The 12,903-nt window shown below is 43.5% G+C and overlaps 1 protein-coding gene and 1 long non-coding RNA gene across 2 annotated transcripts; both read right to left on the bottom strand.

The window, feature by feature from the left end:
* Positions 1–3,888: 3,888 nt before the first annotated feature.
* Positions 3,889–4,634, bottom strand: LOC136853187 (uncharacterized). The gene is made up of 2 exons (XR_010857383.1): positions 4,228–4,634; positions 3,889–4,007 (listed from the first exon to the last, which is right to left on the bottom strand). It is a non-coding gene; the product is annotated as an uncharacterized lncRNA (long non-coding RNA).
* A 2,772-nt stretch (positions 4,635–7,406) lies between these two features.
* On the bottom strand, positions 7,407–12,029 carry LOC136852845 (uncharacterized). Its single transcript, XM_067127749.1, is given in 3 exon segments — positions 7,407–7,958; positions 8,421–9,454; positions 9,457–12,029. Coding segments are annotated over 3 exon segments (3,390 nt in total). The 5' UTR covers positions 11,674–12,029; the 3' UTR covers positions 7,407–7,819.
* Between the last annotated feature and the right edge of the window lie 874 nt (positions 12,030–12,903).

Genomic DNA, 12,903 nt, shown 5'->3' with positions numbered 1-12,903 from the left:
GAGAGGGGTCCTGAGTTGGATCCCGTGAATGGAGATCGGCGTATCGCTCTGGCGCTGGCACTGGGCAGAGTCAGGCGCTATCAGAGGTTTCTTGGGCTCGTCGGTCAGGACGGACGAAGCTTGGCCCTGCTCGGGGCATGCAAGTGGCACCGGCAGGAATTTGGCATCTCCTGAAGGGAGATCTGATTGGGGCCCTGGCACTGGCACTGAGGCAGGGCCGGGCACTGGAATCGGATCGGGAACCGATCGAGGGGGGCCACTGTACATCGTACTCAGGTGGCACTGGTGGGGACTGCACGTCCTTCTGGTACCCAGGGGCGCCAGTCTTGGCTGAGGGAGAAGCGGGGAGGATTACTCGCGCCCGCGGAATGATTCGGGGAATGTGGACCCCTAGATTGTCGTGATTTCGGTGGGGACTGGAAGTCCTGTCCCAGGATGACGTCATAGCCTCCGGGGAGATGGCTTGCTACTGCAAGATTGCACATTTTGGATTGGTGAGGTCGTGAGACTCTCAATTGGACCGTAGGGAGTATCATCTTAAATTGATTTATTCCCTCGATCGTGACGAGTTTTCGTCTATTGACGATAGCTCCGCAGGGGAACTCTGTCCCTCCGGATGAGGAGATTTGTGCGCCCGAGTCCTCGAAAGCAGTGACTCGGCGCGCGGGCTCGCTACCTCGTGGAGGGCCACGTATACAGGCCCTTCGGCGGAGGGCCTAATGACTTGGGATCTGTGACGGCCAAGGCGACGGTGGGAGTAGTTGATTTATTATTGCGTGGGCATTTCGCCCATGCGGGAGAATGGCCATAGACCTTGCACGCCGTGCAAAAAGGTCTGGCTAAATCTTTCCGCGCTGCCCCGTGGAGGGCGCAGGCGAAGTTATTTGTCGGTTTTCCGGGGAGAGAGGAGCGGTTTCTTGTTCCGGCACTGTTCGGAGGAGTGCCCGTTTTTTGCAATAGTGGCACGTCAGGGGCTTGCCAGTTTCCAGCCTTTGGGGAATTTGTTCCTCGAGGAGGGCGGGGATTTATTTTCCGCCCCATGGATCCTTCTTGAGGGTGGTGAGTTTCCCACATATCTGCTATTCGGCAACACTCGGTGAGTGTTGCTGGGGCTTTTTCCACTATATGAGTGGCGAGGGCAGGGGGGCGTAGCGCAGGAAATGCTCGAATTTAAACCGCTCAGTACCTCGGCGGTGTTAGTGGCTCGCCGAATCGAGCCATTTTGTCAACGCCCGCTCCAATGGTACGCCCAATCGGACCAAGTCTGGCCTGCTTCTCTGGGCTGCTCTCTCCAACGTCTCCTCCACCGCTCGGGGTAATCTCGTACGCCTTCGTAACTGCTTGGCGACGGCTTCCCAGTTTCCCGATCGTCGGCGGAAGGGCGTGGTAGGCAACGAGGGCCTTTCCGCCCAGGAATTTAGTGAGAACAAGGGAGAGTTCATGGGGGAGAGATCGCAGCACTCCAGGACTCGTTCGGCCCTTTCAAGCCATACTTTGGGTTCGGACTCGGTCCATTTTGGCATGAACAGTGAGCTTGGCTGAGGGCACTCATCCCCGCGGCAGGGGCGGGGGTGGCGGGCTGTCGTTCTAGCATCTGGAGCTCGTGGGCGGCTGTCGCTCTCGATCTTCCCATTCTCGTTCCTCCCTTTTCTCTTGGGCGATTCTGTCTCTCTCTCTCCTCACGTTCTCTTTCCCTCTCTGCACGTTCTTTTCCTCCCGTTGTTCGTGAGCGATTCGTTCTCTCTCCTCTCGTTGTTCTTGGGCAATTCGTTTCCCTCTCTCTCTCTGCACGTTCTTTTCCTTCTCCTGCTCTTGAGCGATTCGTTTCCCTCTCCCTCTCTTCACGTTCTCTCCCTTTCTTCACGTTCTCTTGCTCTCTCCGCCTTGGCATCGTCCACTCGTTCTTGAACCCATGCTCTCAGATCTTGCCCCGATAGTCCCATGTCCTTCCCAGCGGACATGTAGAATTTGAAATCCTCGTTTTGTTGGGCTCTGGTATTAGCCATTTTGAAATAATGGTTATATGATATGTCTGAGAAGACTCAGGTTGTCTGAAAAGACTCAATTGCAGGAATCTGAAACACTCAATTGTTCAGACTGCAGGCGAATGGATCTGTCTGAATACGACAGGTGATTAGTAAGTCTGAGGAGACTTGTTAAAATTTGATATGTCTTGGAAAGACGTGGTTGTTCTTGGCGAACGAATTGTCATATGTGTCTCGGAAGAGGCGTAGTTGGGTTTTGTCACGCTTTCGGACTTGGCGGCTGTAGCGTGAAGTTAAGGAGTTGTTCTAACGAACTAGAATGATCAGTCCCGTAAGGGCTTAGATGTGTGTGAACTACACTATATAATGTCTCAAAGGACTTGATTTTGGGTTCCCGCAGGAATGAGAAATTCTCGCCACGTGCGATTTAGAATTTTTGAGTCTCTGAGGACTGGAATTTGGAGAAATTCTCGCCACGTGCGACGTAGAATTTTAGGAGTCTCTAAGGACTGGAATTTGTAGAAATTCTCGCCACGTACGACGTAGAATTTTAGGAGTCTCTGAGGACTGGAATTTGGAGAAATTCTCGCCACGTGCGACGTAGAATTTTAGGAGTCTCTAAGGACTGGAATTTGGAGAAATTCTCGCCACGTGCGACGTAGAATTTTAGGAGTCTCTGAGGACTGGAATTTGTGGAATTTGGAGGAATTCTCGCCACGTGCGACGTAGAATTTTAGGAGTCACTTAGGACTTGGAATTTGTGGAATTTGGAGGAATTCTCGCCACGTGCGACGTAGAATTTTAGGAGTCACTTAGGACTTGGAATTACGATTCGTCCCTTAGGACTTAGAAATTACTAACGGGAAACCCAAAGAAAAATGTATGCTGGGAATGAATGGGGAAAAAGAAAAAAAAAAAAAATGCTACACACGCGGGCATGGGCGGGGTGGGGGTGCAGGTCGTTTGGCCAACACCGGAGGTATTTTTAGATTCTGGGTGAATGAACCCGTATATTTATATACCGTCTGGGATTCCGGAGAATTTCCCAGTCGTCTGAGAGGATAACAGTACAACGGCCTAGTAATTTTCCCTATAAGCGGAGTTTAAATTTCGCTTTCCTAACACCTAACTCGAATTCTAACTACACTGAGAGAATTGTCAGCACTGCAAGCTGACTTCGTCGTGTCCCACGTGGGAATTTTATTCGCGCCTAAATAACAGTTCGCTAATTCGAAATGCGAAGTAAAAGTTATCACAGAGGAATTTCTTTCGCACTATTCCTCGAAGCAAGGATATGGCAAAGATTTTAACACAGGAATTTTAACACGAAGCAAAAGATATGGCAAAGATTTTAACACAGAGGAATTTCGCACTATTCCTCGAAGCAAAGGATGGTTAGCACTGGTTATTTCTAACTACCTATCCTGAAAGGCATGCATTAACGAATCTAATACGGCGGTTCTTTTCTCTCAGTGATTACATGCGTCCCTATTTCTAATTCCTAGGAACAGTCACGATTGTAAAAAGGTTTTGCTAAGATTAACACATTACTTACGTGGAATTTTCTGGATCTGTGTGCTGGTTTTACACAAAGGTTCGTAATTGTCTCGTACCCAGCTTAGCTTTGCTAATAGCTGATCTGGCAAGTTGCAAATGCAATAAAGCAACACTAGGGAAACTGCAACTGCAAAACGAGATCTATGGCCAGGTCGCCATTTTTACGTTTTCCGTGGTTTTAGTTTGAAATATGCTCTGTGAGACAGGTAGCAACAATTTAAGTTAATTTAGCCTTGTGATTCTGACTTCGTGGGTACGGGAAAACGTAAAAAGAGGAAAACAAAGGAGAATTTCATATGAGCTTAGGGCTCTTGTTACTGAGGAAATATTACGTAAAACACGTGGGCACATTTAAAGTAGTGTATTTACATAAATGACATTAGTACGGGAAAGAGGAACTCAAGTAGATTGAATGAAACTGGGGAATCCCAGCCACAGTCGAGAAGCTTCCACGATAGGATCCCTCTGAAATGAGAGATATGCACATTATACGCCAGTAATGAAAATAGACAAAAGAATAATGAATTCGAAGCTGCACTGAGGGTGCCAAAGGAGTAATAAAGAATTAATACTGCCGATGCAAGAGGCGCACGGACATTAGACAAGGGAGATTTCTGGCTTTCTCTTTAAGAAAATATTACGAGACAAAAGCGTGACTGAAATGGGGCTCTTCAGGGCACTTTACCTTAGCAGATTTTCCGAGGGCGTGTAGAAGGCGGTCCGTGGATGACTTGCGATTTCCGAGGACGAGTTTCTTCCACGTGGTGAGATGCAAGGGCTTCCGTAAAGGGGCAAGGCGATGGGGACTCCTCGAAACTCCAAGCAATGGCGTGTGGGCTCGAGGAATACGGTTGAAGGGCACGAGGAGAAGTATACTTTGGGAAGGGCCACGTGGTTAGGATGCAAGGGCATCGATGGGGCCAGGTGTTGAGGACGTCTTCACAAGTTCACTCCATATCTTCCAGCCCGCGTGTGTCCTGAGACCTTGGGCTTTTGCCTTTATCCCCTCCTATGGGACAGGGGTGCGCCCAACACAGATGCTTTGACTCATTGCACCTGCTGCCCGCAGGGGAGGTTTTGGCCTGTAGGAGAAACGCCAAGCCAGATTACTTTTGCCTCGAAGGAAAGATCTTTATCAAAAATGGGAGCGCCTTTAATCTTTTAAACCTTGTTTTTAAGTCGATAGACAGATGGTCTATCGATCGGCCGGCTGGCAGTAAATGAACAACCAACAACAACAAAGGAGAGGGGGGTAATTTGCTAGCGAATTCTTGCTAATCATAATAATATATATATACATATATATATATATATATATATATATATATATATATATATATATATATATATATATATATATATATATTTCTCATATTTTCCATGCTTCCTATTTCCATACTCCACACAAACATTTCATCTATAATGCTTCCACATTTTCTTATTTTATTTTCATTCACCACCCACACTTCACTACCATAGAGGAGAATTAGCTCAACAATCCTTTCCCACATTCAAACCAGGGCTTCTAGACACTCAGAGTTTCTTCCAGATGTCTCGTACATAACCTTCCAATTCGCCTCTTCTCTCGTCTTATCATTATCCATTATGTTTATTCCTAAATAAATTTATCCATATATTAAGCTAATCATTCTATTTTTCAACCATAACCTCTTCACCTTTTTTGCTTACATTTTCTTTCAACTTTCTCATCTTTCGAAAAGTTGCATATTCTTTCACTATTCCCTGCCGCTTCTCTACAATATCCCAATCAGTAGAATAGAATAGAATATGGAATTTAGGCCTAATGCCAAGCGCTGGGACCTATGAGGTCAATCAGCGCTGAAAGGGATTTTGACAGTAAGGAGGTTTGAGAGGTTAACAGGAGGAAAACCTCGCAGTTGCGCTTCGAAACAATTGTTAGAGAGTGGGTGAATAGTCAGATGGAAGTAAGAGATTATGAACGGAGGTACAGTAAAAGGAATGAAAGAGGCTGCGGCTAGGGGCCGAAGGAACGCTGCAAAGACCCTGAAGTAATGCCTACAGTGTACCACGGGAGGTGCACTGACGGACTTTACCCGTCCCCCTCACGGGGAATATCCCAGTCAGCACGGTGCCACCTGCAAACGTGTTTTTTACATCACACTTCTTCCTCTCATGTTTCTGACTCTGCAAATTTCCCTTCGAAGATTGGCTACAATAACATACGTGTTGCGACGCCAGATTTAGTGACCGTAAATCAATCAAATAAATCCCTTTCAGGACCATGACTCGCTGGAACGACTTTCTTGCTACCTTGTTAAGTCTTATGTATGACAATCTTTCACATTTCAAATCTTTTGCGTATTTTAGGCCACCTCAGATCCAGTCAGTCTGACTATTAATTAATTTTTTAGTTTTCCGTAAAAGAAAATTGTTGAGATGGCTTTGTCTGCCAATCCGCACTTTATTCTGTCCGCCCTCAGATCTTAAAAACTACTGAGGCTAGAGGGCTGCAAACTGGTACGTTGATCGTCCACCCTCCAATCATCAAACATATCGAATTGCAGCCCTCTAGCCTCAGTAGTCTTTATTTTATTTAAGGTTAAAGTTAGCCATAATCATGCGTCTGGCAACGGTATAGATATGCCACCACCGGCCCGTAGTTAAAGTTTCATGGGCCTCGGCTCATACAGCATTATACCGAGACCACCGAAAGATAGGTGTATTTTCGGTGGCCTTGATTTTACGCTGTACAGAAAACTCGATTGCGCCGAAGAAACTTCGGTGCATTTTTTACTATTTCGTTTCTGTCATAAAGACACTGTCATTCACTTGGTCTTGCTAAATGTCGTGCCATACAGGGCATTCAAAACCCCAAAATTCCACAACTCCCGTGCTATTGGGGAATTTCACTCTATCAGTTGTGTTTACCAGTATAGTACGGTTAAAGGGTGACAATTGCTGACTTCTAGCAAAAACAAGTAAAAAGTGTGCCTAAGTTTCTTATGCGCAATCGAGTTTTCTGTACAGCGTATAATGCTGTATGAAACTCTCAGCCATGGCCCATGAAACTCTCAGCCACGGCCCGGTGGTGGTCTGTGTTGTTGGCACTTATAGCGGTGCCAGTCGCACGATCACGGCTAACTTGAACCTTGAATAAAATCAAAACTATACTGAGGCTACAGGGCTGCAATTTGCTATGTTTGATGGCTGGAGTGTGGACGATCAACATACCAATTTGCAGCCCTCTAGCCTCAGTAGTTTTTAAGATCTGAGGACGGACAGAAAAAGTGCGGTCAGACACACAAATAGCCATCTCGATAGTTTTCTTTTACAGAAAACTAAAACATTGCTGCTATTTTGGGGGGATTTCTTCATTCCAAATGGTTCACAACCCTCTCCTAACCGTCTCCTCTCTGCCTTACGAGAAGTTATGTAGAATACCAAACCATTTGGTATTTTATAGGACAGCAATTTCATGGTGCTACCACTTACCATCACGGCACAAGCATTCATTTATACATTAAATGGCCATATAATTGTGTGTACTTCTTTCACCTTCATACCTTCCCCTCTCAAGGTATCTCCTGAAGGTGTTAGACCTCTGATTTTCGGCAAGCACCTTGGGATGAAAGTGCTACCCCATGCCCCTTTGTACGAAGGGAATCAGATTATTCTGAAAAAGGGCAGATTGTTCTTCCTACACTGGGTTCCGTGGGTGATGTTTTATTAAATATGAAGAGATAAGCACACATATATATTTATGTCTTTCAATACAAAATGTGTAAAGCAATATGCAGATTATGACAGGAATGTTGCATAAAACAAAATGTCTGGACAGTTTATTGTATTAAAAACAGTAACAGCGATTAAAAATCCCCACCCTTCCGGGAAGAAATCGTAAAAATAGTTTATCATAAGATATAGCTTGTTCAAAATTGAACTCATTATCGTAGGTTGATATCTTAATGAAAATTAGTTTAGACATTCCAACCTGAAGAATTATGTTTTCTGCAAAAGAGTGCCAAGAGACTGGAATAAATTAACTCCATACTCTTCCTATTGCAAATATTTGTTCACAACGTTACCTGCAGAGATACTAAACACTTCAACGAGAGAAAAATATTTACCAATTGAGTATACCAAGAAAGACACCCATTTTCGTACCCACCCCCATCAAGACATTCAGAGACATCTCTACTTTCAGCGTCCGTTTCGAAATCAGCCAAACTTCTCGTTAAATCAGTCATGTTCCAGTTGAACTTGACCTCAGGATATGATGCTATTGGTCGTCTTGTTTAGGTGAGGCGTTCGCAAGGGTGAATACGTCTGCAGCCTTCTCCCTGACGGAGGGTATTGCTCAACCACAGTGGACGGAAGGTCTCCAGAAGGGCGAAGACGTTCTCAGACGGGCGAGTCAGCCAGGACACACCAGTGCTGAAATCAGGGACTGGTTATGAAAAGAGACTCCACTGCTGTAGATGCATTTATGAGTGCTTCGATGGCAACAGAAGCCCCCTCTAGCAAATACATGAAAGGTAAATTTCAATAAAAGAGAGTATTTACAGGAATTTCATCTCTGAATAAAAATGTATGATCTTTTAAGGTTTAAATATGAAAGGCTTCAGTCTAGTCTAATGTAAGGGGTGTGAGGATCCCTCATTTATTTTAGATGGATTTAGCAACCTGTTGTTATGTGTAAATTAGTTTACTTTCGTAGTTCTATTTAATTTATTAGTTTTTTTATAATTATTCTCTAAATTACTTTCCTAGGTCTCTGACATGGATCACTTTAAATTTCTACCCAAATACCCATGACATAGATGGAAATGAGTGTCATTCGAAAAAATTAAGGTACTTTTCAGCAAAGCTGTTTAGCTTGAATGGTCCACACCCTACCTTGCAAGGGGTACGAGAAGGCTACTGAGCCCACCCTCTTGGTCGCTGATTGCGTTGAGATCACACAATGGTCGCTGGAGGCACGAGGTCTCTGAAACCGGCGAATGGCGGCCACCTGCCCTCCAAGTCAGGTCCACTAGAGTTGACCCTAAACGTGCTGCACCCTCCAGTTCTTCGAATATCTCTGCTCTCAGGATGTCATGTCTTGTTGATTCCCCAGGCAGTGAATCGTTATGAGAAGCAAGCAACGTTTTCTTGACCAGATTGCTTCCATTAACGTTGCTGGAAACAGTTTCTTTGGAGCTTTTGCCAAAACCGAAGAGGCTCGTTATCTGGTCAATGAAGAAGAGGTTGGATATTCCACTACTAGGCATTTCTAAGTTCTCCTGAGCCCAGAGTTCAATAGATTTGTAGACATCCGATGCCAGGTCCTGCATCACTTGTACTTGATCACTTTCCTTGATGCTGTTCAAGACTTCTTCTGCTCTGCCAAAGAGACTGAAGGTAACCGATGAGCCGAGAGAGTTGAACATGAGAGACAGCCTCACGCTAACAAAAGCAATGAAAGCAAGAATTGCTAGAATCGTAAGGACGTTCTCGTAGTAATCTCCCGGAATAACCTGACTGAAGAACATCTGCAGAAATCCCACCGCAGACTCAAAGGAAGTGTCCACTTGTGTCTGTAGAGGACCCACTAATTTCTGAAACTTATTCTGGACTTGACCGACACTGTTTGTAATCTCATTTTTAATGTTATTGAGACTTCCTTTGTCAAAAAGGTTCCCTGCACTGAATTTGTCTGTCAAACTGCCAAGACCTCCACCACCAAATGGACTGCCTTTATTAAATTTGTTGAATATGTTTTGCAAGTTTCCTTTGGAGAAAGGATTATTTTTCTTCAGGTCATTAAAAATATTTCCCAATCCTCCTATATTGAACTTTCCTCCTAAATTGACCAGGCTTCCTTTATTGAAAATATTCCCTTTTCCCCCAGATCCGTAGGTAGCTCCATAGTTTTGCATCCCAGGTGGATTTCCAGTATTCCCCATCCCATATGTATTTGCCTTATCCCCATTCCAGTAGACGCTCCTCCATATCCTGTATTGTATGTACTTCCCATATTTCCCATACCATATCCACTTCCTTGAACCCCCTTGTTTAATATGCCTCCCACATCTCCCTTATTCAATAGATTTCCAAGGTTTGCCTTGATGAATATCCGATCAGTGTCTTCTGCAATACTGGCAAGACCCGTGGAGCTAAATCGATCATCAGCAGGCCTTGACTGAGAGGGAATTCTTCTTTTAGGCTGTACAGTGACTCTTGGCATCATTGGCCTTATTTTCTGTTTTGGATTATTCCTTATGTAATTTTGGGTAGATGTTCCTTGCAGGGGATTAGAAGGCTGTGTTACTGGAGGCTGGATAGGAGAGGCTTCCTTTTTTTCATCTTGTACTCGGATAAGGATCTTCTTTCCATCTTCCAACGTGATTTCTGAATACCCATTGGTATCAGGTACATTCATGGCCGTTACAGGCTGTTTCGTTGTGGTTGTGGAGGGGCTCTTGATTCTAATAATAACATGCGTATCACCTTTATCATCTGTAACTGTGTGAACTAATGAGTCATCTCTCTCCCATTTTGGTGTTTCCATAACTCCACCACCGTTAGGTGGGGTTGTTGGCTGAGGCATTAATGGGGAGCCTTCTTTAGGAAATCTAACATGAGTTCCTCTGCCATAGATATCTGGAAAAAATGATCCGCTTCCATGTTCCATCATTAGACCTGGTACCATTCCAGTGACAGCATTTATAAGCTGCAGGGTTGGCATATCTGTTGGGCTATGTACAACAAAACTAGGTCTTACATTTTCTAGAATATTACTGATGCCCATGGAGAGCAGAGTCTGGTTGATGACGCCTGGGTGAAACTGAAGGCCACCGACAGAACTAGAGGGGATATTACGATACTCAGGTGGCTGTTGAATATAGTTCCTAATTACATTGCTGGGAGATCCTGTCATCTGAGTATATGCTGGGGTAGTGTAAATAGGTATTGGGTACAGACCCTGAAGAACACTTGGAGCGTCATAATATGTTGGTGGTCTTGGAAGGACTTGGTCATAGGTCCCAGGTGCAGCTGTTGGAAGGACCTGCTGAGTGGGGAAACTGATGAGGTAATGTGATTCATCAGGCAAACCTTCTTTATTCTGTGCAGTGTCAAAAACAGGCTGCTGTGGCATTAGCTCAGGTGCTTCTGCATATTGGTGGACACGTTCGTCATTCGTTGCTGGGGGAGATGTCATCACAGGTACAATGAAATCTGGGTCAGGAGGAAGTTGGTAATATTCAATTAGTTCATTTGCAGAGGTTTCAATAATGTCCAGTGGTAAGGAAGAGTCAGCATTAATGTGATTTTGCCACAAGTCCTGCAGTGTGTCAGAACTCATGTAAAAATACTCATCTGTTGGGGCCATTAACATTCTGACAGAGATTTTTGGCTCAGCTTCATCATCTTCTATATATGTGTCATCGCCTTCCCTTCCACTGACAGGAAAATCACAAGACTGATGTGCACAGCCACTGATGTCTCTGTGATGATGCTGGAAATCAATGGGCACCGGTTCACGGTTATAAAGCTCAGAACGTTCTAATGTACCATTTGATTTGGCCTTCACTTTGTCATTTTCTGTGGGCTCTTCAACCTTTTCAGTGTCATTTTGATTCACGTCCTTTGGTAATACTGTTGGGTTTACCTCTGTTCCTTTAGGGCGGGAGGAAGGAGTAAGGGTCCTATTTTCCCCTGAATTTACAAAAATCCCAGTATTGACCTTTGCAAAGAACGTGTGAGATACTTTCCCTGACGAACTGTGCCGAATACTGTCGCCTTCGATCGTTACTCTTCCTGATTGTTGTTGGTCTGTCACATTCAACCTAGGCTCCTCCTCTGGAGTATTCACTTCCTCAGCTCCTGAAGCCTCTGGAACATCAGCCTTCAGTGCTGATTTCTGGATGCTGTCACCGCCCATGTCGATGCTGACGTTTGCTGATTTCTGGATGCTGTCACCGATGCTGGCGTTTGTGTCAGTGATAAGAAAATCTGACATGCCTGTAAGATTACCCACTGGGGATAATTCTTGGCTGCTTTGGGCCTCCAATGACACGTTTAAATTTGGCTCATCTGAATGTTCTAACTCTGAGTGGGCCTCTTGGTCTTGTGGCTCTTCATTTGCAGTAACTATGCATAGAGCCATGATTAAAAACACTGCTAAAACTCCGTGCATTGTGTTCATATGCAGACCAAGTGTCTGGGAAATTTTTATCAGAATGTGCATGAAAATTCCGTTCTTAATTACCGAGCACAAGTTAGAATCCAGCTCATTTGTAAATTCTCCACCTCATTAAATGATAAAGCCTTTCATCACTTTAAAATTGTCTTATGAATTTTCACTGACGCTCCAAATGACTTGGGTATTCACAGTGGATCCGTTCTGCCAATCAAGAAGGATAATCACAACTTCTGAATCAGCTAAGAATGAAAAAATAATCACTGATTTGGCAGGCGAGTCCCGTCTACAGAAATTGTACCCCTGATGAATATGATGCTCTCCCGCTGATGCCTTGTTCTCTACTGATATCGTTGTCAGGTCATGTTACGCTTACTGAGTGGTCCTCCACCCTTCGGGAATGCCACCCGTTACTCAAGGAGATTTTCCACCCGCCCCTGCTTACGCTAACGTTCAGAGCGTGATTTTCCCAACAAGTAGAGAATGAGCAAGAAGTAACTGAACACGAAGATCTGGTGTACATAAAAACGACGGCATTTTCAGTTTATTAAGCGGAATGCCAGTATAATTATGATCAGAGGTTTTCTGAGAAAGGATATTTGTAGAGCTCTTGGGCGCGCCGTAATAGTCGGTATTTGGAGCGGAAAGGAAGACACAAATCGTGACTTCTTCGCGTAGCTAAACCTCATAAAGCTTTATATAATTCTCTCTCTCGCGGGTAAGGCGTGTGATGATTTTATAATTGTATATATATATATATATATAATATATATGTGTGTGTGTATGTATATTACAAACACATATATATTTACACATATATATATATATATATATATATATATATATATATATATATATATATATATATTTACATATATTTATATTATATATATATATATATCTAATAAAAGGAGCCTATAAAACGGCAAAATTATATATCCTTTTATTATATATATATATATATATATATATATATATATATATATATATATATATATATGAAATATAAAAAGTACTGTGTCTTACTTCTCATAAAAGTCAGGTGAAGTCCGGAATGACAGTGTATTAAATATATATATATATATATATATATATATATATATATATATATATATATATATATATATATATATATATATATATATATATATATATATATATATAGGCTATATATATATATATATATATATATATATA

Source organism: Macrobrachium rosenbergii, chromosome 26 (genome assembly GCF_040412425.1).
Source record: "Macrobrachium rosenbergii isolate ZJJX-2024 chromosome 26, ASM4041242v1, whole genome shotgun sequence".
Taxonomy (NCBI): domain Eukaryota; kingdom Metazoa; phylum Arthropoda; class Malacostraca; order Decapoda; family Palaemonidae; genus Macrobrachium; species Macrobrachium rosenbergii.
The sequence above is the reverse complement of the archived record's forward strand: the minus strand, read 5'-3'. Positions and strand labels throughout refer to the sequence as shown.